This window comes from Salvelinus namaycush, chromosome 12 (genome assembly GCF_016432855.1).
Source record: "Salvelinus namaycush isolate Seneca chromosome 12, SaNama_1.0, whole genome shotgun sequence".
Lineage (NCBI taxonomy): Eukaryota > Metazoa > Chordata > Actinopteri > Salmoniformes > Salmonidae > Salvelinus > Salvelinus namaycush.
Window position 1 is genome coordinate 42,592,572 of NC_052318.1, and position 26,611 is coordinate 42,619,182.

Genomic DNA, 26,611 nt, shown 5'->3' on the forward strand with positions numbered 1-26,611 from the left:
TTTGTTTTATAAATCAATGTTATAGATGACTCACTAATAGGCCAGAAATAGCCTATATTTTTTTAACAAGATGAATTGTGTTTTTATTTTTTACTGCAGACCTGAAGACTACGTTTGCTCCCCAAGCCAGTCTATGCTTTCGGTCAGTGAGCTAAAAGAGTAAGCCTAGAAGACTCGGTAAAAAAAAAATTGTAATCAAAGGACAACAGGTGTGAACCAAACAATTGCGGATCTCGAACCCATGTCTCCCAGCCCATAGGCTACTAACCACAGCTCCATAGAATTAGGAATCAGAATACTAATATAATAGGATCTCTATGGTCGTTACACTATTCCCTCTTTTTGGTTCGCCTCTCTGATGGCTTCACGGGCACCATCTCACTGCTGACACCATCGTAGCGAACAATGCAACACCCCTTGTGGATGTCAAACCTCGGTCTCTATTGCTAAACACTGCTCCAATAGAGTTAACTTACTTTGGGGTGATTGTATCGAGCCTAAGCAAGGGTCATCATTAAACTATTACTGTACAAATTAATTTACTGCTATTTGGACCCCAGCGAGAGTGGCTTCTGCCTTCGCAATTTGGGATCCTAATAAAATACAAAACATACTATAATGTATTTTACAATACACGTGAATCGTTAATAGCTCTGAAAGAAGTAGACAAGTGACCAAATCAGGTTCCATCTTTGCTTTATGTTTTCAGATCAGCCTATATGAAAGAGACGCGTAGAAGAGACGAACCGGGCTTTGAAGCTGTCAAATAAGTTCGCGCGAGATTTCCGAATGTGTGTTTTTAATCTTTTGGGGGTGTTCTTCCTCGTTTGTGAAGCTGCCCTAAATCTGTTGCGGCTGCAGTCCTATTTCGAGGAAGACCGCGGTAATAGGTAGTCATTTTAGCGCTGACCTTTAATTCAGAGTATTTATTTATGAATTGATTCAAGAAACTTGGTAGCTAGCTAAAGACTAGGGCCACCTTCTTCGTTAGCTAGCTGGCTACGTTAGCAATAGCGGCCAGTACCGGCAGTAGCTAGTACACACAGGTGAGTGGCCTCTCCCAGGCATTAGCTAGTAGCTAGCTAGCAACATCTGGGTGTATCCTACGGAAAGAAGTCCGTTTTCAGTGGAGTACCCTTTTTATTTCCTGTACGAATTGTATGTCTTCATAATAAACCGATCACGTCTAAATATTGCAGCGATTTCTCTTATGGGAGAGGCACTGGCAATTGTATGCATCTAAACTAGCTAGGTACGTTAGCAAGCTAACTAAATGGCGTCAGATAGTGACACAGAGGAATTCTACGATGCTGCTGAAGACGTCAATTTTACTCCATCTCCTAAAGTGTAAGTAACCTTTCTACTTACATCAATTGCTCAAATAAAGGTATATCATGTGTATATACTGTGCTATTGGTGTTGAAAAACGTTATCAGCTGTGATGATGATGCTGGTCACTGACATGAATTCAACCAGATGTTCGCAAGTAAGAATTATTTTGCTCATACATTCAGTGTCTCTTCTCGAATAAAGGAACGAAAACATTACCTATAATTATTTTCTACAACAACAACAACTATGCCACTAGTCTGTGGATAATTTTTCCTTGTCTTATTATAATCCATCTTTTTAAAGAGGTAAAAGGTTGTGGGGTCATCAATTGCCAAGGTCTCCCAACAGGAATTTTGTTTTCGCCATGACCATATAAGAGGGGTCAAGTGTAATGGAGAGAGAGAAGTGTGATTGACATGTCTCTTTGAGACGCACACACTTTTCTTTATATAATTATAGTAGAGTGATTTGAGATAAAATAGCTACAGTGGTTTTGGCTTCAACTGTTGCTTGTTGTAAAGTTGTATTTTTCCTAATTTGCTCAAACTTAAACTAACAGGAGAACACTGGTGTAACAGGTGCTGTAATTTCCTGTAGCTTGCATGATTACATATCTTACATGTTCAGAATAAATTGTCTTTACGGTTGTCCTGTGTTTTTTGTTTTGTAATGTTAAAACAAGCATGATTTCTTTCAAATCTCTCGTCTGAAATGTAGCCTAGGCCCTAGGTAAAGGTAATTCTGATTAACCATATCAGGACGAGTCTTGTGACTAACACTTCCACTTGTCTTTTTATTACTTAGGACACCTGCAAAGTTTGTCCTTCCCACACCTCAGGTATTTATTGTTCTTACTAGCATTTGACAGTAAAAAACAATAACCTAAGAACCATCTCTTTAAAGACTAGAGAGTGAAGTTTCATTTAATTTAGGAGATGTCAAAAACTGTAACCGAGTGTTGGTTTTAGTTTAATCATTACTTAAAGGGCATAGCTGGGTAACTACTTTCAAACGAGCTAGAGGAGCGCCTTTAAGAGTTCTATTGAGGCTAAACCCAAAACACAGCCTTACCTGGGGTTGTTTGCAATAAGCAGTTTGCTACTGCATGTCCAGAGGTGCCAGTTTAGTGTTTTACATACTCTATTCAGGACATTGTCATCCCTTTTACTAGTAAAATATTACAAATCATAAGCACATCCCCAAATGTTAGTTTGAAGATGCACTGTATGAGGTGCAAGTTTATAAAAGTACAGTGTTTCTCCTTGTCAGTCTCCTTGTACATTTTGTTTTGTGTTCCTGCAGGGGGTGGTAGAGAGCCCACCAGAGGATGTGGCTGTTGGGCTGGCTGCACCTGAGGCACGCCAAGATGACTCCATCCAGGTACTCCCCCTCCTTATCTTAAAATCTAGGCTAATGCTCATTAATCCCTACTTAGCTAGGACATTGTGGTTATGACATTATGAAAAAAAATACGTTTGACTTTATTCCTGAGGATTTTTAATAGTTACTGAGCCCCTGACTATGTGTTGATCATGTCGGTAAATGTGTTTTGATGATTGCTGGTTTTTGGGCTCTATGTAAATGCTGCTAGTCTGTCATGGTGTCACCAGATTCTACATTGTCACTCCAGCAAATATTTGGATGTGTGGCACGCCACTAAGTTGTCTAGGTCATCGACACATACACACAGCCCCTCCAACGTGTGTCTGTACTCCTTCTTCACGTCCCTCTCACCTTAAGTGTGGGGAAATCCCACAACACTTTTATCAGAGAGAATACACTCATACGACCACACAATCCTTATTAGAGAAACATCCTGTTATGAGTATATTACCTTTTTGATGATTGTTTTCATCTATGATGTGTTGTCCCTTCTAGATCATCGACAGCATCATTGAGGAGAGCCAGAAGGGAAGTGCAATGGAGGAGGCTCAGCTGAAGGAGGAGAGGAATGTTGATACAAGGGCAGAGTCAGAGGTGAAGGACGAAAATGTGGCCCCTGTAGAACGAGAGCATCCTGCTATGGAACCTCAGCCTGTGGTTGAGAGATCAGAGCAGCCACAGGAACAGCAGCGAGCGTGTTCCATGGCTCTCCCAGACATCCCCAGCCTGTCGTCAGGGTCACAGGAGCATGTCCAGCCCCCAGACATCACCAGCACCCTGGGGCAACTAGACCTCCCGCCGGACCTTCCTGACCTACCCTGGGTGTCTGCAGAGGACAGGGACAGGGAGCAGAGACCAGCAGACATCCTAGACCAGGATCCCCTCACAGACAAGCCGGCTGGCTCCTCTGACCCGGGGCCTTCAAAACCCCCACGGCAGTTCACTGTAGAGCCTGACATTGTGGCCAGCACCAAGAAACCTCCGCCTTCACGCCCACCCCCTCCCAGCGGAGCTGCTCCTCCACGGCCACCACCCCCATCCCGGCCTGCTTTACCCCTCAGCAAGAAGTCCCAGGAGTGTATGAGGGCAGCAGGACTGGAAGGTAAATAACGCTTTGCTTGTATACTCACACACTCAGTAGCACAAGGTCAAGATAAAATGCTGATATGCATGTCAATTAAATATGTTGCTGCAAGGATGGAATACATTGAGCTGAACACATTGACCTCTCATAACTGTTCTCAGCTGTTCACTTCTACCCACACTTACTCACTTACTCATGATCATTTAGTTGTGTAACCATGGAGATGAGGTGACACTGTTGACCTTTAACCCTGTGTCTTTGCTGTGTGATTGGCCGGTGTATGCAGGGGAGCTGGAGGAGCCATGTGGCCTGGTGTCTCCCAGCAGCACAGTGAGGAGCATCACCAAGGATCTGCAGCACTCTTTGGACCTGGCTAGCGCCACCAGTGGGGACAAGGTTGTCACAGCACAGGTCAGTGGGTATTTGTTTCCTGTGCTTTCTATTGGCGCAGAGCACAGGTCCACTTATTGCTTCTCAGGAAGCCAATGTATATATTCTTCTGCACTTGGGGAAAACTTTGTCCTGACAAAGACCTAGTTTGGGGTTAAAATGTTGTCCTCTTCTGAATAAACACTTTGGCGGCAGCGTACCAGTGTGGATTTACTTTTTGTTCTTTATCCTCCTTTTTCAACAGGCCTTTGACCCTTGCAATTCGGAATACCCCTTTGTCTGAGAATTAAAACCAGTGTAGTAAGTGCGTGTGTGTGTATTGGTGTGTTCCCACAGGAGAATGAGGATGAGCAGGCATCCAGTCCCATTGGTGATGCTCTAGGTCCTCAGCGTCCACGATCCAACTCTGGCAGAGAGCTGACTGATGAGGTATGTTTCCTTGTCTCGCTCTTTCATTCATCCAGCCTTAACCTGTACAAAGGGGCCCGCCTACTCTCTACACATACCTTTTTGAGTGTTTGTTTCTAATTCATTGATTGGCTGGGCTCTCTGTAATAGGAGATCCTGGCGAGTGTGATGATCAAGAATCTGGACACGGGTGAGGAGATCCCTCTCATCCAGGCGGAGGAGAAGCTTCCCACAGGGATCAACCCACTCACATTACACATCATGAGGAGGACTAAGGAGTACATCACGTAAGAACTGCTCTCCTATAACTCAAGCCAGGACTGTAATATATCATGGGGCCACACCAATCCTTGGGCTATGGTTGAAAAAACATACAGCTATATATACACTCCCCTGTGCGAACAGATTGTTTTGGTAACTATATCGGGTAGCAGTCCCATACATAAAAAAGATAGTACAAATCTTGAGGAAGATGTCTGTCTGTTTTTTCCTGTCAGAAATGACGCAGCACAGTCAGATGATGATGACAAGGCCCAGGTTCCATTGACTGACTCTGACGGAGGGAAGCTGAAACAGAAAACGTAAGAAATGGCATAGTGCCCTGCCTCATGCTGTGGTTAGTGTTTCCTCTCTGCTCTGACAGTCTGTGACGGTTTCATGGTGTTTCATGTGTCCTCTGTCTTCACTACCACAGCACTCAGCTGAAGAAGTTCCTGGGCAAGTCTGTGAAGCGGGCCAAGCATCTGGCTGAAGAGTATGGTGAGAAGGCCGTCAACAAGGTGAAGAGTGTCCGTGATGAAGGTATGCCAACCCCCACAGCCCTCATCCACTGATTTTTTTTTTTTTTTCCCCCCGATGAACATTCTACTGCTGCGGTTTAGTCACTCTGCTGGGTGACGTCTCACTGTGTGGTTGTGTCTCAGTGTTTCACAACGACCAGGATGACCCGTCTTCCAGTGATGACGAGGGGATGCCCTACACCCGGCCTGTCAAGTTCAAGGCAGCCCACAGCTTCAAGGGCCCCTTTGACTTTGATCAGGTCAAGGTGGTCCAGGACCTGAGTGGAGAGCACATGGTAAGATTGTGTGTTAATGTGTCAGTGCTTTCTTTCCATTGAACAACAGACCTCTTCCATGACTGAAGCATACAGCATGTAACCATGAATGCAGATGTAAGCGTGAATATTTTAGAGGTCGACCGATTATGATTTTTCAAAGCCGATACCGATTATTGGAGGACCAAAAAAAGAGATGCCGATTTAATTTTTTATTTAATTTTTTATAATAAGTAAATAAAATAATGTATTTGTAATAATGACAATTACAACAATACTGAATGAACACTTATTTTAACTTAATATAATACATCAAAATCAATTTAGCCTCAAATAAATAATGAAACATGTTCAATTTGGTTTAAATAATGCAAAAACAAAGTGTTGGAGAAGAAAGTAAAAGTGCAATATGTGCCATGTAAGAAATCTAACGTTTAAGTTCCTTGCTCAGAACATGAGAACATATGAAAGCTGGTGGTTCCTTTAAACATGAGTCTTCAATATTCCCAGGTAAGAAGTTTTAGGTTGTAGTTATTATAGGACTATTTCTCTCTATACGATTTGTATTTCATATACCTTTGACTATTGGATGTTCTTATAGGCACTTTAGTATTGCCAGTGTAACAGTATAGCTCCCATCCCTCTCCTCGCCGCTACCTGGGCTCGAATCAGGAACACATTGACAACAGCCACCCTCGAAGCAGCGTTACCCATGCAGAGCAAGGGGAACAACCACTCCAAGTCTCAGAGCGAGTGACGTTTGAAATGCTATTAGCGCGCACCCCGCTAACTAGTTAGCCATTTCACATCGGTTACACCAGCCTAATCTCGGGAGTTGATAGGCTTGAAGTCATAAACAGCGCAATGCTTGAAGCATTGCGAAGAGCTGCTGGCAAAACGCACTAAAGTGCCGTTTGAATGAATGCTTATGAGCCTGCTGGTGCCTACCATCGCTCAGTCAGACTGCTCTATCAAATCATAAGACTTAATTATAACATAATAACACACAGAAATACGAGCCTTAGGTCATTAATATGGTCGAATCCGGAAACTATCATCTCGAAAACAAAACGTTTATTCTTTCAGTGAAATACGGAACCGTTCCGTATTTTATCTAACGGGTGGCATCCATAAGTCTAAATATTCCTGTTACATTGCACAACCTTCAATGTTATGTCATAATTATGTAAAATTCTGGCAAATTAGTTCGCAATGAGCCAGGCGGCCCAAACTGTTGCATATACCCTGACTCTGCGTGCAATGAACGCAAGAGAAGTGACACAATTTCACCTGGTTAATATTGCCTGCTAACCTGGATTTATTTTAGCTAAATATGCAGGTTTAAAAATGTGTACTTCTGTGTATTGATTTTAAGAAAGGCATTGGTGTTTATGGTTAGGTACATGTTGGAGCAACGACAGTCCTTTTTCGCGAATGCGCAATGCATCGATTATATGCAACGCAGGACACGCTAGATAAACTAGTAATATCATCAACCATGTGTAGTTATAAGTAGTGATTATGATTGATTGTTTTTTATAAGATAAGTTTAATGCTAGCTAGCAACTTACCTTGGCTTCTTACTGCATTCGCGTAACAGGCGGACTCCTTGTGAGGCAGGTGGTTAGAGCGTTGGACTAGTTAACCGTAAGGTTGCAAGATTGAATCCCTGAGCTGACAAGGTAAAAATCTGTCGTTCTGCCCCTGAACAAGGCAGTTAACCCACCGTTCCTAGGCCGTCATTGAAAATAAGAACGTGTTCTTAACTTACTTGCCTAGTTAAATAAAGCTGTAATTTTTTTTTACTTGAAATCGGCCATTCCGATGAATCGGTCGACCTCTAGAATATATATTCATGCATATTTGCCTAACCCTTGTTCTGTTGTCCGGTCCTCAGGGTGCAGTGTGGACCATGAAGTTCTCACACTGTGGGAGGTTGTTGGCAACAGCAGGCCAGGACAACGTAGTGCGAATCTGGGTTCTGAAAAATGCCTTTGACTACTTCAACAACATGAGGAAAAAGTACAACACTGAAGGTGGGTAGATCATGAGACCTTAAAAAGGGCTGAGCTCTGTTGTCTCTGAACAAAATAGTTTGTCTGCCACACCTTTAGTAAATGTAAAGCTTGTTTGGTGGGTTTCTCATGGTTCTTCCCTTATGTTCTCTCTCAACCAGGTCGTGTGTCGCCCTCTCCCTCTCAGGAAAGCCTGTGTTCCTCCAAATCAGACACAGACGGTGGGGTGAGTAAGGTTAGGACCCATCAGTGACATGGTTAGAGTTGAGGGTCAGCTGTAAAACATGAAGAAAGTAACGTTATGGTCAGGGTTGCTTTGGGTAACTATACCAGTGTTACTGTGGAGACCCCAGCCTGACAGACAAGAGTTCCTCTTTTGTTCCCAGATGAGCAGTGTTCCTGAAGACCCCGATTCAGAGGACAAGAATCTCCCCTTCCGCCAAGTCCCCTTTTGCAAGTACAAGGGTCATACGGCTGACCTGCTGGACTTGTCCTGGTCAAAGGTGAGACTACGCAGGCCTTTCCACGCCCCCCTTTTCAATTTCTCCCAAACGCCTGTACACTGTCCTAGTATTCACTGTATTATTTGATTCCAGAACTACTTCCTACTTTCCTCGTCAATGGATAAGACGGTCAGACTGTGGCACATATCCAGGAGAGAGTGTCTATGCTGCTTTCAGCATATTGACTTCGTCACAGCCATCGCTTTCCATCCCAGAGTAAGTGGGCCTCTATGAGCGTGTGCCTTTGTTTAGGTTGAAGTATGGACTTAAAAAAAAAAGTGCAGAGTGAGTTGGCTATGATTGTTCTCAAATCCAATTAAATGTTATTGGTCACATACCCATGGTTAGCAGATGTTATTGCGAGTGTAGTGAAATGCTTATGCTTCTAGATCCGACAGTGCAGCAGTATCTAACAGGTAATATCTAACAATTCCACAACAAAACCTAATACACACAATCTAGTGAAGGAATGGGATGAGAATATATAATTATAATATATATTGATGAGCAATGACCGAGCGGCTAAGATGCAACAGATGGTGAAGGATACAGTATATACATATGAGATGAGTAATGCGAGCTATGTAAACATTCTTAAAGTGACTAGTGTTCCATTTATTAAAGTGGCCAATGATATCACGTCTGTAGGTAGGCAGCCACCTCTCTGTGCTAGTGGTGGCTGTACCTCTTAAGGATCAGCCCCCTTTTTTTCCAATTTTCGCCTAAAATGACATACCCAAATCTACCTGCCTGTACTCAGGACCTGAAGCAAGGAAATGCATATTCTTGAGAACCATTTGAAAGGAAACACTTTGAAGTTTGTGGAAATGTTAAGTTCATGGAGGAGAATATAACACATTAGATCTGCAAGAAATGCAAGAGAAAGGCCAAAATGACTTAGGAATCTAGGCGCAATTTAGATCTTGTCCACTAGATGGCAGCAGTGTATGTGCAAAGTTTTACTGATTCAATAAACCTTTGCATTTCTCTTCAAAATGTTGTATCAAGACTGCCCAAATATGCCTAATTGGTTTATTAATACATTTTCAAGTTCATAACTGCACTCTCCTCAAACAATAGCATGGTATTATTTTGCTATAATAGCTACTGTAAATTGGACAGTGCAGTTAGATTAACAAGAATTGAAGCTTTCTGCCAATATCAGATATGTCTATGTCCTGGGAAATGTTCTTGTTACTTACAACCTCATGCTAATCACAACCTACGTTAGCTCGACCGTCCCGCAATCTGATGGCTTTGAGATTGAAAAACAGCTTCTGTCTCTCGGTCCCAGTTTTGATGCACCTGTACTGACCTCACCTTCTGAATGATAGCGGGGTGAACAGGCAGTGGCTCGGGTGGTGGTTGTCTTTGATTATATTTTTTGCCTTTCTGTGACATCGGGTGTTGTAGGTGTCCTGGAGGGCAGGTAGTTTGCCCCCGGTGAAGCGTTGTGCAGACCGCACCACCCTCTGGAGAGCCCTGCGGTTGTGGGCCGTGCAGTTGCCTTACCAGGTTATTACCAGGTGGTGATAGACCCCAACAGGATGCTCTCAATTGTGCACCTGTAAAAGTTTGAGGGTTTTCGGTGATAAGCCACATTTTTTTTCAACCTCCCGAGGTTGAAGAGGCGCTATTGCGCCTTCTTCACCACATTATCTGTGTGCGTGGACCATTTCAATTTGTCTGTGATTTGTACACAGAGAAACTTAAAACTTTCCACCTTCTCTACTGCTGTCCAATCATTGTGGATAGGGGGGTGCTCCCTTTGCTGTTTCCTGAAGTCCACGATCATCTCTTTTGTTTTGATGATGTTGAGAGGTTATTTTCCTGACACCTCACCTCCTCCCTGTAGGCCATCTTGTCGTTGTTGGTAATCAAGCCTACCACTGTAGTGACATCTGCAAATTTGATGATTGAGTTGGAGGCGTGCATGGCCACGCAGTCATGGTTGAACATGGAGTACAGTAGAGGGCTCAGAACGCACCCTTGTGGGGCCCCAATGTTGAGGATCAGCGGAGTGGAAATGTTGTTTCCTACCTTCACCACCTGGGGGCGGCCCGTCAGGAAGTCCAGGACCCAGTTGGACAGGGCGGGGTCGAGACCCAGGTTCTCAAGCTTAATGATGAGTTTGGAGGGTACTATGGTGTTGAATGCTGAACTGTAGTCAATGAACAGCATTATTACATAGCTATTACTCTTGTCCAGATGGGATAGGGCAGTGTAATGGCGATTGCATTGTCTGTGGACCTATAGGGGCGGTAAGCAAATTGGAGTGGGTCTAGGGTAACAGGTAAGGTGGAGGTGATATGATCCTTGACTAGTCTCTCAAAGCACTTCATGATGACAGAAGTGAGTGCTACGGGGCGATAGTAATTTAGTTCAGTTACCTTTACTTTCAGGATACAGGAACAATGGTGTACATCTTGAAGCATGTGGGGACAGCAGACTGGGATAGGGAGAGATTAAATATGTCCATAAACAGTCCAGCCAACCTGCTTTCAGTTTTGTGTGAATGCTGCCATCAATCCACGGTTTCTGGTTAGGGAAGGTTTTATGGGTCAGTGGGTAGAACGTCTCCTATACGCTTTCTTATAAACTCGCTCACCGAGTCAGTGTATACGTTATTGTCTGAGGCTACCCGGAACACATCCCAGTCCACGTGATCGAAGCGTGGAATCCGATTGGTCAGACCAGCGTTGGATAGACCTAAGAACGGGCGCTTCCTGTTTTAGTTTCTGGCTATAGGAGGGGAGCAACAAGATGGAGTCATGGTCAGATTTGCCAAAAGAGGGTGGGGGAAGGCCTTGTATGCATCGCGGAAGTTAGAGTAGCAGTGGTCAGATGTGTTACTTGCTCGTGTACTGCAATCGATATGCTGATAGAATTTAGGTAGCCTTGTTTTCAGATTAGCTTTATTAAAATCCCCAGCTACAATTAATTGCAGCCTCAGGATATATGGTTTGCATAAAGTCCAGTGAAGTTCCTTGATGGCCGTCTTGGTATCCGCTTGCGGGGGATATACACGGCTGTGACGATGTTCTGGCTCTGTTAAGCAGACTGATCATCTGTTATTTCTCCTAGGATGACAGGTACTTCCTGAGTGGCTCTCTGGATGGGAAGCTGCGTCTGTGGAACATCCCAGACAAGAAGGTGGCTCTGTGGAACGAGGTGGACGGACAAACACGCCTCATCACTGCTGCCAACTTCTGCCAGAATGGGAAGTACGCTGTCATCGGCACCTATGATGGCCGCTGCATCTTCTACGACACTGAGGTACAGTGGAGGGAGACATACTGTTCCTCAAGTTTGAAGGGCTAGTGAAAAATCATTATTTCAGCTGTTTGATTTCTTCTTTGAGTATTACAACGGCAGGAGATAATTCTGAAAATGAGGAACATTGAAGAGGGTTCACCGTTTTTCGAATGTCGGTTCTTATTTCAGCGCCTTAAATACCACACCCAGATCCACGTACGGTCGACCAGAGGCAGGAATCGAGTAGGACGGAAAATCACAGGCATCGAGCCTCTGCCTGGAGAGAACAAGGTATAGCCATGCTCCTGGCACTCTTCCCACAGACATGACTATCTGTTAGCTGAGTCTTTTCACTGTGTTGGTAGATTCTAGTGACCTCCAATGACTCCAGGATCCGCCTGTATGACCTGCGGGACCTGTCTCTGTCCATGAAGTACAAGGGTTACGTCAACAGCAGTAGTCAGATCAAAGCCAGCTTCAGGTGAGAACGGCTCCTTCTCAGTCTGGCATGTTCTTATGTAGTCGGTAAACGAACTGTCACTCTATTTTCCAGCCATGATTACTCATTCATTGTGAGTGGCTCAGAGGATAAGTACGTGTACATCTGGAGCACCTACCATGACCTGAGCAAGTTCACCTCTGTACGACGAGACCGCAATGACTTCTGGGAGGGAATTAAAGGTACCTAGATACTGTAGTGGTGCTCAGCTTTTTACTGTCGGTGATATGAAACACTGTCAGTATTTTTGTAGTGTCCTTCCACTAAGTCTAGTTTCTCTGTTATTTTTCAGCCCACAATGCAGTAGTGACATCAGCTATTTTTGCACCCCATCCTAACCTGATTGTCCCCCAGGAGGCGGGGGCAGAGAAAGCGGGGGCTGGGGCTGATGCAGAGTGTAAGAGCTTGGACTCCACTGACTCGGAGACCATTCCCTCAGGTACAGTATACACCTGTTTAGCTATGCTGAGAGACTAGAGCGACTCATCATTAAAGCTGGGATCCTTAATGGTCAAACTACCACGTCTGTTTTGGGATATTACTACAAACAACAAACACTCTGACATCATTGCATGTGCTATAGAACAGCAGAATATGTACTGCAAATGTTTTTCCCACGCCGCCCAACTCTCCTCACCTCCGTTTCATCCACAAAACAATAACAAAAGTGCTGGGGTAGCCATGGTGCTGTTTCCATCTTTAAGAGTGATCAATGGATGGTATGAGTTGAGTCGATAGGAAAACTTTGTAGTTTTCAATGCTAAACAGGGTATTTCTCGTCCACAGGGGCTCTGAAGACTGATCATACAGAGGTTCTGCTCTCTGCTGACTTCACTGGCGCCATTAAGGTTTTCATCAATGTAAAAAAGTACTGAGCACTTCACCCTGAACCCTTACTGATCTGGCTGTCAGTGTACAGTCCTTCAATGGAGGCAGAGCAACCCGCTGCCCTGCCAACGCTTCTAAAACCGACCAATTGCCTACGGGTGAGTGCTCCGGGAGGAGTTATCCTCCGGAGAACAGTGACCCTGCAGTAGAGGATGAGGGGAAGGTGGAGGAAGTGAACTGTAAATGGAGGAAGCCGCTCACGGATGTCCTGTCACATTTTTTTGTTTAACACAAAGAACAAGTGTGCACTGTGTTTTTTAAGTAAAGCAGGTTTGTGAGACGGTCAGTCTGAAGCAGGACCGGTAACTGAGGGATGGATGGTTAAAATACACTGTAATGTAAGCTATTTGTCAGAGTGTAAGGGGTACGCTGTCTTACTCGACTGCGTTTCTAGTACCCCCGCGCTCCTCCTTGCCAGGAATGGTCTTAAATTTGTTAACTAAGCACTAACTCCAATCATTACGGTTGCAAATCTTCATTTGTCTGTCAGTGTGTAATGAATAATAAAATGGAACCACTTTTTTTTTTTTTTTTTTACATTGTTTATGATTCACTTAATAAAGTAAATTGGTATTCTCATTTTAAAGTGAGCTCATTGTTTTTTCCTTTGAGATGATTACCTTAAATGTTGAGGCAAACTTTCAAAACTGTTTAGAAAGGTTGAATGACTGGACAGGAGACATGTGGTGATTCAATAATGGTAGCCTCCACTAATTCATTCCCCACCCTGGACAATGGACACAATGCCAATAGTGATTTATTGTGACGTCTCAGGGACTAGTCGCAATAATCTGAATGGGGTTTAAAAACAAACAGCAAAACAAAACTGTACAAATAAGGTTCAAACGTCATCTTACAAAAAATTTGCCAAATTTTGACTGCAGCAATCAGGATATCGGTACGGAGGGGAACAAACAGCTGACAGTTCAGAGGCATTGTGAGGAAACGAGCGTAGTGGGTCCGTGTCATGGTAATCACTGGCAGAGCAGGGCAGTCCATGGGAGTCGCCTTGCTGCGTCAAGGGGAGAGGCATGGAGTCCAGGCCTCTGGATCAGTGTTTGCTCTTCTTTGTCTTTTTGTGGGAGCGGTGTGGTGACCGGGAGCTAGACCTCCTCCACGTCTTCCTGGCTGGCGAGGGCGACCGGGACCGCTTGGACTTCTTGGGAGACTTTGACTTTGTTCTGTTGGACAGGTAGGTGATAAATCAGTCAGCCCAAAAATATATATATATTGTATATATATTTGTGTATATATATATATATATATATACTGCTCAAAAAAATAAAGGGAACACTTAAAAAACACAATGTAACTCCAAGTCAATCACACTTCTGTGAAATCAAACTGTCCACTTAGGAAGCAACACTGATTGACAATAAATTTCACATGCTGTTGTGCAAATGGAATAGACAAAAGGTGGAAATTATAGGCAATTAGTAAGACACCCCCAAAAAAGGAGTGATTCTGCAGGTGGTGACCACAGACCACTTCTCAGTTCCTATGCTTCCTGGCTGATGTTTTGGTCACTTTTGAATGCTGGCGGTGCTCTCACTCTAGTGGTAGCATGAGACGGAGTCTACAACCCACACAAGTGGCTCAGGTACTGCAGTTCATCCAGGATGGCACATCAATGCGAGCTGTGGCAAAAAGGTTTGCTGTGTCTGTCAGCGTAGTGTCCAGAGTATGGAGGCGCTACCAGGAGACAGGCCAGTACATCAGGAGACGTGGAGGAGGCCGTAGGAGGGCAACAACCCAGCAGCAGGACCGCTACCTCCGCCTTTGTGCAAGGAGGTGCACTGCCAGCGCCCTACAAAATGACCTCTAGCAGGCCACAAATGTGCATGTGTCTGCTCAAACGGTCAGAAACAGACTCCATGAGGGTGGTATGAGGGCCCGACGTCCACAGGTGGGGGTTGTGCTTACAGCCCAACACCGTGCAGGACGTTTGGCATTTGCCAGAGAACACCAAGATTGGCAAATTCGCCACTGGCGCCCTGTGCTCTTCACAGATGAAAGCAGGTTCACACTGAGCACATGAGCACATGTGACAGACGTGACAGAGTCTGGAGACGCCGTGGAGAACGTTCTGCTGCCTGCAACATCCTCCAGCATGACCGGTTTGGCGATGCGTCAGTCATGGTGTGGGGTGGCATTTCTTTGTGGGGCCGCACAGCCCTCCATGTGCTCGCCAGAGGTAGCCTGACTGCCATTAGGTACCGAGATGAGATCCTCAGACCCCTTGTGAGACCATATGCTGACACATGCACATTTGTGGCCTGCTGGAGGTCATTTTGCAGGGCTCTGGCAGTGCACCTCCTTGCACAAAGGCGGAGGTAGCGGTCCTGCTGCTGGGTTGTTGCCCTCCTACGGCCTCCTCCACGTCTCCTGATGTACTGGCCTGTCTCCTGGTAGCGCCTCCATGCTCTGGACACTACGCTGACAGACACAGCAAACCTTTTTGCCACAGCTCGCATTGATGTGCCATCCTGGATGAACTGCAGTACCTGAGCCACTTGTGTGGGTTGTAGACTCCGTCTCATGCTACCACTAGAGTGAGAGCACCGCCAGCATTCAAAAGTGACCAAAACATCAGCCAGGAAGCATAGGAACTGAGAAGTGGTCTGTGGTCACCACCTGCAGAATCACTCCTTTTTGGGGGGTGTCTTACTAATTGCCTATAATTTCCACCTTTTGTCTATTCCATTTGCACAACAGCATGTGAAATTTATTGTCAATCAGTGTTGCTTCCTAAGTGGACAGTTTGATTTCACAGAAGTGTGATTGACTTGGAGTTACATTGTGTTGTTTAAGTGTTCCCTTTATTTTTTTGAGCAGTGTAGAATACTGAGCACATTAAATAGAACATAGACAAGTGATTTCACACAGGCCTTACTTTGAGGGAGAATGTCCTCTGTATTTCTGTGTCCGTTCCTCTGTGTCTCTACTACGTCCCCTGTCCCGGTCTTGACTCCTTTTACTCTTCTCCTTCTCCCGTCCTTTACTGCTCTCCTCTGTCTTGTCTCTCCTCTCCTCTTTCTTTGATCTGTCTTTTGACTTTGGTGTGGATCGCTCTTTCTTCTCCTGGTCATCCTTATCAAACTCCTGAGGATCAATTGCAGCCAGGTGAGTTATTGGGTCAAATGTACAACTGCAGCTTTATGGTCCCCTCGGCCATTGCCTGTACGACATAAAAGCACACTAGAGACCCACCTTCTGTAGCAGCTTGTTCCTGTAGTGCTCCACCTGTTTCTGCATGTTCATTCCGGACTTCCTGGGCCTCTTCCCAGTCTCCAGCTCATCCTGGAACTGCATCACCTTCACCTGCAGCAAAGACAATAGTATGAGATATACTATACGTACACCAAGAACAGTGGGTCCAATTGTTGCATAAATTAGTGGCAAATCAAATGCCTTCAAGAACAGAACATTAGTCAAGCGTATTTGAGTTTTAGAAAAGCGCTATAAAAGACCTATGTATTGTCGGATGGCCGCTATGGACAGACTGAATTACTACTGCAGTGGGTTGTGTGTGGTACTGTGTTGGTGCCAGTAGACTGTGCTTGCCTCCAGCTCTCTCAGCCGGCTCCTCTTGCTCTCAGACATCTCAAAACTACTGAGGGAGCTCTTGAAATCAGCACTGTCGTACTTAGATGGGCTGTCATCATCGCTGCTGTCACCCTCTGATTCGCCATCTCCTTCCTTAGTGTTAGCACTGCAGGGGGGGAGAGGAAGAGCCATTCTTCTACTGTCTACTGCAAGACAGGCTACAATGATGGTAACTCAGGAAAAAGTTGCCTTCCCAAAAATGTCAACATCTTTTAGAGATGGCTTTCACCAGGTTCTTACCTTACATTCATGTTGTCCCCAGAATATCGCTCTCCCACACTGTCCCATTTGGATTCAGTATTAGCTGAAAGAGGAAGAGGCAGAGTGAGGGATAGGAGTAGAGATGTGATTGTGGGGTTTGCAGTGCTGAACGTGTACAGTACCTTGTGGGAGAGCTTCAGCATCGTCCACCCTCTCCCATTTAGACAGAGCCACTTTGGAGTGGGCCAGATCATCCACTGGAAAACACAAAACATACATCAAGTCCACAGCTTATAAATCTTTTATGGTTTTTCACAGATAAAAATCGGCCAAATGGACTTACAAGGCATTCCGTCGATGTCATCCATGGGAGCGCCCAGGGGAACTCCGTCGATGTCGTCAACAGGCACCCCATCCAGGGAGGCAGGGTCCCAGGCCAGGGGCGAGCCGTCGAGGTCGTCCAGCGGAGCTCCATCTAACGGTGCCCCGTCCAATGGGGCTCCATCCAGGTCTGGAGACGCCACCTGAGGTGGGATACCCACATAAACCAATGACTCGAAATTCAGCTCTGCTTCTAGCTGCATTGTAACACACACTATCAGAGAATGTAGCAGTCATCAGTCAAATAGGCATTGATCAAAACTATTTTCCAGGTCTCGTCCAGGAAGGGTCCTGTCCTGAGATCCAGCTCACCTCTACCCTCTCGATCACTTCATCTCCTGCCTTGACAAGACCCAGAAAGATATTCTGCAGCTGGATCAGGTAGGGCTCTGGGTAGACGGCCCAGTCTTCCCAGACCCTGAAACAGCCCATTATCTTTTGCTGAGAAAAGACAAACATAGGTGAGTGTTAATGTATTTGCTCTGGTAAAGGCAACAAAACACAAGCTTGAAAAAGGGCAATAAAGCATTGTCATTTTTTAAAATACACTTATTACCTTGAATTGTTCCGCTTGTAGTCTTGCTTGTATGTTTCGATATGCATCACTAATGTCACCAAATATCTGGGGCAATTTTGCTTCAAAACTGAAGGAACAAAGAAACAGTGAAAACCCTCAGATACACACAGTATGACCACCGAGCGTGTGTATTCTATAATTACAGACTTATCTAAAAAAGACTTCTTACTATTTGCGATAATAAGATGCATTGGCAACTTTGGCACAGGAGTTGTACAAGATGTCGGATACCAGGTACAGTCTGGCAATCTGTGGAAATAAAGATGGACATGACGATTGTGAGTAGCATTTCACGTGAATGTGGTTGATCATGCAAATGTGAGACTCATAGGATGGACCCGTGTACAGGAAGTGGGTGAGGGACCTTTTTCTGTAGGGGTGTCTGAAGGAGAGACAGGGACTCCGCGATGCACCCCACCACCTCCTCCGCTGCCTCAGCTCTCTCCAGACAGAACAGCATGGCATCACCAACGTCCTCCCTACGAGGGGTGAGCCCTCTCAGCAGTGTCTCCAGTCTCTCTCTGTGCCTGGAATAAACACACAGGTTTTGTTGCCCAGAGAACATTGAATTTCACCAGTCAATTGTCTCATAACATTCCTCAGAGAACTTTTCATCTTCAGTCTGCCTCAGAACCTCCCTCTTTGCCCCTGTAAGTACAGCTACACTCACTCGGTCTTCAGCTGGCCCTTTTTCAGCTCCTCCTCCTGAGAGGGAGACTGTTCCTCCTCTCCCGCCTCCTCGTCTCCATGGAGGTAGGGGTTCAGGAGGGGCGGCCTCCAGATGGAGCCCCCACGGAACATCCGGAAGTCTGCCGTCCTCCACTCACTGGGGGGCTCGCCCTGGGGATAGAGGGAGAGAGGGACACGGATGAGGCACAGCAGTGAGTAGAGTAGGGAGATGGACTCCTGGCCATAGAGGTGTAGCCAGGTCAGATTAAGGGCATGACCTACCTGGAGAATGGAGTAGAGTTTCCAGCGGTAGTACACCTGCTCTTGGCTTTTGTTGTCAAACAGGAACCTGAAATCATCAATAGTTTAAAACGTTGGTTTCAAAATATATATGATCATTGATATGACGAGGGAAAGGGAACGCTCAGCAATGGCGCCTTACCTGAAGTCAGGATTGTTCTTCTCTTTGCTCATAATGATGGCTTCAAACATGGGTCCCTCACGCACCACAAACTCTATCATCCTGTGGATGAGGCCCAACAGATTCCTGTGGAGTAAAAGGAGAGGGGATGAGAGACCAGACGCTGTGACTTGTCCCCCCCCCATTCAGACCAGTGGCCATGTCAAAGCTCTCACTGCACACTGGCACTAAGCCCCTTAACCTCTCTGTCTCTCTTCTATAACACTGTCCCTCTGCCATCATTTGTCACAGCAATGTTGAGGATATGTTGTGTGTTGGTCTGCACACAAACGAGTGAGTGGGGGAGACTGTCTGTCCCTAGTGCGCAGCTACATCAGAAGGTGATCATGACGTGTTTCCTTGTCATGTGTCTAGAATAATGTTTCTTCTCCCCCCACATATTAAGTGTATAAATGAAAAAGTGGGACAATATATGATAGTGACAAGTGACAACATTACTTACTACTATTAGCTACTACTGATTTGATTCTAAAACGCATCTGCCTTCTAGCTGTATCTGTCTGCAGTGTCTCAGCCAACCCAGATAGGAAGAACCAAGGTTGCCACTGAAGTTAGTACCAGTATGTTTCACTGGATATAGGCCTAACTCACTGACTCCAACACTCACTTAAGTCTAACAATCTATTTTCCCGACAGAGGATTACAATGGTGTCATTTACTAATCTAATGAGGATGACATTAATTAATAAACTGAGGGCTTTGCTACCTAGGCCAGAGGTTCACTTTAACCATGTTCAACTGAGAACCTTGGCCCCTCTACTAGTCATATACAGGGCCCCCAGTCCTAAGCAGCAGGGGTTACCAATTCCCTGAATATAGGCCATGTTGTCAACAAGATGGCTTAATGCAGACCAATGTTAGAACAGGGCAAACTATGAGACACACGTAGGGAGAGAAGCACAAAAACAGTGTTACGGTCTCAGCTGTCCTCTCCCATTAGTCATGTACATACAGACATAGCACTTAGGACTGGGGCTTCCTGTCGGTCACATACGTACACAGGAACAGTACACCAGGGCAGGGCCTCTAACACTGTGTTCTGTCTGAGAACGGCTGGTCAGTCGTAGTAGCAGTAGTAGTAAGAATGGATAGAGAGTGTGTACCTTTCTGTTGGGATAACCACTTTGACTACGGCTTCGGACAGAGTCTGTTCGTGAAGTCAAATCAAATAGTGAAGATATAAAAAAAGTGAGTATATATACAGATGAAACACTGCAGGATACATACAGCATAGAAAACGACGATAGCAGTAACAGCTATACATTATTTGAATGAGGGAAAAAGATCCCACATTCAAGAGACGGCTACACTATAAGTCAATTATCTATACTATAGGATATCCCCACCCTCTTAATTTTACAGTAACATTTTGATTGAATATGGTTCTGTAACAATACCTCATAACTCCATCTGGGTCAAACCCCCTGTCGTCTTAGGACATATCCTAAAACTAAGACACTACTAGACTAAGGAATAGATTCATAACATGTCTATACATGCACCATAGGACAAACCAACTGGAATTTAAACTGAGAAATGGAACTCGGAACTGCTACTTCAGAACATGACCGTCACATGGTCTTGTGTGTGCATCTAAATGCAATTCTGAATTCTAGATCAAATTCTAAGCAATGTCCAGTTGATTGATCCTATGATAAATATCACCCCGCATAGGATATCTGCTACAAACACACCTAAAATTGGCAAATTAACTGTAGTGTAAAACAAAAAAATATAACCTTGAATAAGAACCATGCACACACCCTACAGTGTTAAAAAAAGAACCAACCTACCTTGTCAAACTCCTCCTTGGACCTGCCCCATGGCTTGGTAAAGTCATTGCGGAAGCGGTCTCGGGGCTGAGCATTGAAGGGCAGGCCAGAGGGGGGTGGGGGTGTGGAGATTTTCAGTACCCCTATGGGTGTATAGAGAGGCTGGGGAGGGATACGAACAGCTTTCCCCCATCCCAGCTTCATTTCAAAACCCAAAACTGTTTTACCTGCAGCAAAAGGAGTAATGATCCTACATGAGCCTACATGGTCAATGGAACATTTGACAGTGCATTTATCATCTGGCAGCATTTACTGAATAGTATGTTTAACATTCTCTTATCACAGGCTCACCGTCTAGAGCAGCCAAGGCCCTCTCTGCATCTTTCCTGGTCATAAAGGCCACGAAGCCTCTGTTTGTGACCCTGGTACGTTCCTCGTCACTACGAGGCCACATGATCTTCACGCTTGCCAGGGGACCATACTTGCCAAACTCTTTGCAAAGCATTTCTTCATTCATCTGTCACATTATATAAAGTATCATATCAAAACAGTTTCACAAAAATGAAAGAAGTCAGCATTTAAGTAAGTTGAACTTATCCCAAACAAAAGAAGAGCAAGCTAGACTATATCTCCTTTGTCAAAACATCCTAAGCAGATAAGAGTTCCTTTACCTTTGGGTTAATGCAGCCAATGTACAGGTTGGTTGTGTTCGGTGTTGCTGGGTCATCATCAAATACTGAAGGAAGACGTGCATATTCAGCTAAACATGTAAAAGCTACTGAGGGTTCATCTTCGATTTGGACAAAGGCCATTATTTTTCCAATGCAAGGGACAGATCTGGCTCTTACTTGATCGTCGTGTTAGTGGTATGTCCAAGTCTCCATATCCTCCTCCAGGCTCATTTTTCTTTTTTTTGTGCCTTTCTTCACGTTCCTCCTGTATTCTATGAGAACAGTCATTTTAGCGAAAAATGTGAACTACAAATTGGTCAAATAAAGAGTGAAACATGATTTACTACGACGTGTCAAAAACATACTGCTTTAGCTCCTCTTTGAAAAGTTCAAGGTTGCTCTTCTTCTTCTCTTCCGTCTTCTTTTTAACAATCTGTGGACCAGACAAACATAAGGGGGCAAAATAATGTATAGTATTATCTTGGTTACAGTAAGAGATTCACATGGTGACTCACCGGCCTTCTGACTTCCGAAGAGTGTGCTGGTGAGACATTCTGGGACACTGAAGTAAACTTCGTGTTCGGTCGGTAAAGCTTGCTCTTTTTGATCTCTGCTGCTTCCTCTTCTGCAAAATTATTTAATAGAAAGAGTAACCATGCAGCACTAAAATAAGTGTTCGCAACATAGACCCCACCAGAGCTGTATTAGCCAGCATGTTTCTGCTCACCTTTAGTTGCATTCACGATTCCCCCACGAACAAACGTTTTCACCCCACTTTTGTCGTTACTGTCAAAAGATGCCAAAAACTCTTCGAAAACGTCAGCTGCTTTTTCTTGTTCCTGGAAATGTGATATTGTTTTAAAATTGTAATAATAAACCTACACTTTGTTGCAGATATCTATAAAGGGTCAAATATCTTACCTTTTTCTTCAGATCTTCTTGTTCTCTCTTGGTCAATGTTCTCTTAACACCTACAGGTTTCCCTTTCTTGCCATTTTTGTCTGCCATGCTGATACTGCAAATAAACGGAAATACCGTATCAGTGTCAGTGGAGGAAATGTACATACACCCGACGCACAAACGTATTGTATTTGTGTTGCGAGTTACAGTTCTTCTGGAAGTGTGGGTGCCCATTTGCAAAAGCTCGCTGTATGCAACTTCATGCACACTTATTACATCTGCAGGTGTATAGTAAATAGTTAGCAAAGTGCTGTAGCTAGCCAGGTACGTAAACTAGCTGTTTAGCTAGCAGTAGCGAGCTAGATGTGGCCATCCGCTTAACATTGTAAAGCTGGCTAGCTACACGTCATCATATTTGTTGACTGTAACTTACCTGCACATTTCTGTCGCCAGATACGAACCCTTGCTAATTAATATCTAGACAGCTATCATTTGCTTCCTTACTCTAGTTAGCTAGCTAACTCTGCTGATACGAGCCCTGACAACCCCCCCATACAATCACTGTGGTAGCTAACGTTAGGCCACATCTCGCATGCATGTCGTGTGATCTGGCGTAAAGCTTTGCTACGGCGATCATTTTTAACTTACTGCAATAAAAAAAATGAAATAAAAGCTTGTTTTGAATTATCTACATCGCAATAAGTATGGATCATTGACACTAAAATTACACATTTCTTACCGTAGAAATGTACAATGCGTTTGTTATTGCTCCACCATTTTGAATAGACAAAAATGGACATAGCGGAAAAGCGATGTCACTTCTCGCTCTGACCAATAAAACTGTCGTCACTAGTTAACACAGCCACAAAGTCATAAACTCCGCCCATTCACACAATTGACCTTCTTAATCTAACCGTAACCTTAACCTCAACCGTGACCACACGGCTAACCTTATGCCTAACATGAAATTAAGACCAAAAAGCACATGTATGTTTTCATAAATGTTTACTATATAGCCTGTGCTACTTTGTGGCTGTACTATCTAGTTGACCCCCCACCCACACCTGAGTTGTCGGCTCTTTCAGTGGGCTATAATAAAATCATAATATCATAACATACATGCAATGTTATTTAGCTATAAAATCTATTACATTTAATTAAATCTATTGTAAACCCAAAAACATTTGGGATGTGTGATCTTTACTCAATACACATGTAAGTGCAAGTAGGCCACATGGATAGAAAATGTGTTGATTACCAAATAAATGAAACATTAATATTACGTTTTTAAATAAGTTGCTATATTTCGTAGTTAATTTACAATTAATGTGAGTAACTGAACGACCGTAAGTAATCAAGCAAATCGAAATACACAAGTTGCTCATGATTTCATACAACTGCATAGTCTCATTAAAATTAATGTTTGACATTTTATCAGCACATTTCCAGAGGCGCTGCTGTAAACATAATGTAAAATGGCCTCCATATACAGTGCTTTCAGAAAGTATTCAGACCCCTTGACTTTTTCCTCAATTTGTTACATTACAGCCTTATTCTAAAATGGATTAAATAAAAACAATTCCTCAGCAATCTACACACAATAGCCCATAAGGACAAAGCGAAAACAGGTTTTTAGATATTTTTGCAAATGTATAAAAAAAATAAGAAATAACTTATTTACATAAGTATTCAGACCCTTTGCTATGAGACTCAAAATTTAGATGAGGTGCATCCTGATTTATCATCCTTGAGATGTTTCTGCAAGTTGATTGGAGTTCACCTGTGGTAAATTCAATTGATGGATTGAACATGATTTGGAAAGGCACACACCTGTCTATATAAGGTCCCACAGTTGACAGTGTATGTCAGAGCAAAAACCAAGCCATGAGGTCGAAGGAATTGTCCGTAGAGCTCAGAGACAGGATTGTGTCGAGTCACAGGGTACCAAAAAATGTCTGCAGCATTGAAGATCCACAAGAACACAGTGGCCTCCATCATTCTTAAATGGAAGAAGTTTGGAACCACCAAGACTCTTCCTAGAGCTGGCTGCCCGGACAAACTGAGCAATCGGGGGAGAAACAACTTGGTCAGGGAGGTAACCAAGACCCGATGGTCACTCTGACAGAGCTCTAGAGTTCCTCATAGGAGATGGGAGAACCATCCAGAAGGACAACCATCTCTGCAGCACTCCACCAATCAGGCCTTTATAGTAGTTGCCAGACAGAAGCCACTCCTCAGTAAAAGGCACACGACAGCCCGCTTGGAGTATGCCAAAAGGCACCTAAAGACTCTCAGACCATGAGAAACAAGATTCTCTGGTCTGATGAAACCAAGATTGAACTCTTTGACCTGAATGCCAAGCGTCACATCTGAAGGAAACCTGGCACCATCCCTACGGTGAAGCATGGTGGTGGCAGCATCATGCTGTGGAGAGGATTTTCAGCAGCAGGGACTGGGAGACTAGTCAGGATCGAGGAAAAGATCAACGGAGCAAAGTACAGAGAGATCCTTGATGAAAACCCGCTACAGAGTGCTCAGGACCTCAGAGGGGGTGAAGGTTGACCTTCCAACAGGACAACAACCCTTGGCACACAGCCAAGACAATGCAGGTGTGGCTACATCTCTGGAGAGACCTGAAAATAGCTGTGCAGCAACATACCCATCCAACCTGACAGAGCTTGAGAGGATCTGCAGAGAAGAATGGTGATAAACTCACCAAATACAGGTGTGCCAAGCTTGTAGTGTCATACCAAAGAAGACTCGAGACTGTAATCGCTGCCAAAGGCGCTTCAACAAAGTACTGAGTAAAAGTTCGGAATACTTATGTCAATGTGAAATTTCCATTTTTAATTTTTAATAAATAAGCAAACAATTCCCCCAAAAATGTTTTGCTTTGTCATTATGGGGTATTGTGTGTAGATCAATGAGGATTTTTTTGTTTGTTATCCATTTTAGAATAAGGCTGTGTAACCTAACAAAATGTGGAAAAAGTCAAGGGGTCTGAATACTTTCCGAAGGCACTGTACATGCCAACCCCATTAACAAGAGCTAAAAATACTTTGGGTAACAGGCTGAGATGTCCTAACTTCACATGATAGTTCCCAAAATAAATGTGTTGCATATAAATCTGTGTAGCCTGTCACTTCAGCTCTTTATCACTTGTCATTTAATTAATTGAATGTCTAGACTTTTTCCGAGGTCCAAACATTTTGTAAACAAGAAGTAACTAAATGTGTGCCATACATACTAAAATAAACATCAATATAAAGTGTCTTCAAAATGTGAGCATATTGGAAGGGTTAAGAGGGGGATTAATGAGATGGTTTTTTATATAGGCTACAGACAGCACATGTCCTCAACAATGATCACTGTAGGATGACAGTCCGGCCTTCTCGGCCTCTGCCTCTTCCCCTGCCACTGCCCCTCTGTGGACCCTGTCCTGGGCCTGCCCAGATCCTCATACCAGTGAAGCGGTCATTGAGGGTCACTCCCGTCTGAAAACCAGGAAACAGTCATGGTGACATATTCATTATTTATAAGGAGAAGGTAGCTGGTGGAACGACAGAATTAGAATCTGAATTTCATAGGCTCTCTATGCTAAAGACATCGAAATGTTCTAAATACTGGTAATGGCATATCACCTGATTTATAGTGGCCTTGAAGTTAAATCTGAGAGGGATGCCTTTGGGCTGGGGGGACGCCCCTGATGGACTGGATCGGTCCATCACTGTGGCCTGTTTAGCCTTGGCCCTGAGAGAGATCAGGTAAAGACACAGGACAGATAAGGATTAGCTTTTGTAGCCTATCTGAATGCACATAATTAGTAATAAAACGTTTGTTTTGTACAGAACCCACAAAGGTCTTCTGTAAAACATGGCTGCAGTGTGTACTAATGTATGTGCAACTCACGCGGGCTCTGAGTTGGCTTTGGAGTTGGCCAGTGACACCGTCAAGGTAGAAACACCGGAGGGCGCCTTTTTCCAGCTATTGCAGGTAATGTCATGAGAACATATAATAATGAGCAATACTACCAATATAATTTGGTTTATTTGTCACAAGCAACCACAGTGATGTTATCTCACCTTCTAACCTTTTGGTACTTATCCATTTTTCCATTTGCTGCAGGAAACTAGAAGGAGGGGAAAGATGACAAATGTACATGTAAGGGTTTCTTTTACTATTATTTTGTATTCATTCAGATGAATTAGTAGGTATTAGACACCGTACTAAAATCATCTATTGCAAACCATAAAAAAACAGTATTCATTGAACAGTACCCAGTAATATGCCTTGTTTTACTCATGCTGAACATGACCTCTGTTTGCATGGCTCTTACTGTAAGTGCAGAGATACTGTACATTCATTCCTCTGAATAGCATGGCCTACTAAAGGTTGTGTATAAGTGTTATAAATGTGAAAATAACAAAATACCCCTCTGTTTAGGATGAATGGCTTCCCAACGCCCTGTCTCTGTTTGGGCTGGAATGGTGGCTTCTTCTGCCCTCTGAATTGGGGAGGAGGCCTAATACGGTGACAAAAGAA

The 26,611-nt window shown here is 44.1% G+C and overlaps 2 protein-coding genes across 3 annotated transcripts; one reads left to right on the forward strand and one right to left on the reverse strand.

The window, feature by feature from the left end:
• The first annotated feature begins 790 nt into the window (after positions 1–790).
• LOC120057264 (WD repeat-containing protein 44-like) lies at positions 791–13,397 on the forward strand. 2 transcript variants are annotated; one of them, XM_039005815.1, is made up of 20 exons: positions 791–1,347; positions 2,137–2,170; positions 2,635–2,712; positions 3,211–3,817; positions 4,086–4,210; positions 4,526–4,618; positions 4,748–4,884; positions 5,095–5,178; positions 5,292–5,398; positions 5,521–5,672; positions 7,549–7,687; positions 7,828–7,901; positions 8,053–8,169; positions 8,263–8,385; positions 11,254–11,445; positions 11,614–11,715; positions 11,790–11,905; positions 11,978–12,105; positions 12,216–12,362; positions 12,710–13,397. In XM_039005815.1, the coding sequence occupies exons 1-20, from the start codon at positions 1,274–1,276 to the stop codon at positions 12,796–12,798; spliced, it is 2,718 nt and encodes a 905-aa protein (XP_038861743.1). In that variant the 5' UTR covers positions 791–1,273; the 3' UTR covers positions 12,799–13,397. The 2 variants fall into 2 exon arrangements, with proteins under 2 accessions (XP_038861743.1, XP_038861744.1); XM_039005816.1 differs by having other exon boundaries at positions 7,828–7,892.
• Positions 13,398–13,495: 98 nt separating this feature from the next.
• LOC120057265 (U2 snRNP-associated SURP motif-containing protein-like) lies at positions 13,496–22,895 on the reverse strand. The gene is made up of 24 exons (XM_039005817.1): positions 22,809–22,895; positions 22,091–22,184; positions 21,897–22,008; positions 21,685–21,794; positions 21,535–21,602; positions 21,347–21,441; positions 21,170–21,234; positions 20,850–21,015; positions 20,520–20,725; positions 19,830–19,873; positions 18,688–18,792; positions 18,528–18,594; positions 18,247–18,416; positions 17,941–18,103; positions 17,746–17,825; positions 17,556–17,643; positions 17,312–17,440; positions 16,962–17,142; positions 16,801–16,875; positions 16,658–16,721; positions 16,376–16,523; positions 16,022–16,132; positions 15,705–15,913; positions 13,496–13,992 (listed from the first exon to the last, which is right to left on the reverse strand). Exons 2-24 carry the CDS (start codon positions 22,175–22,177, stop codon positions 13,863–13,865), a joined length of 2,673 nt encoding a protein of 890 aa, XP_038861745.1. The 5' UTR covers positions 22,178–22,184; positions 22,809–22,895; the 3' UTR covers positions 13,496–13,862.
• Positions 22,896–26,611: the final 3,716 nt, after the last annotated feature.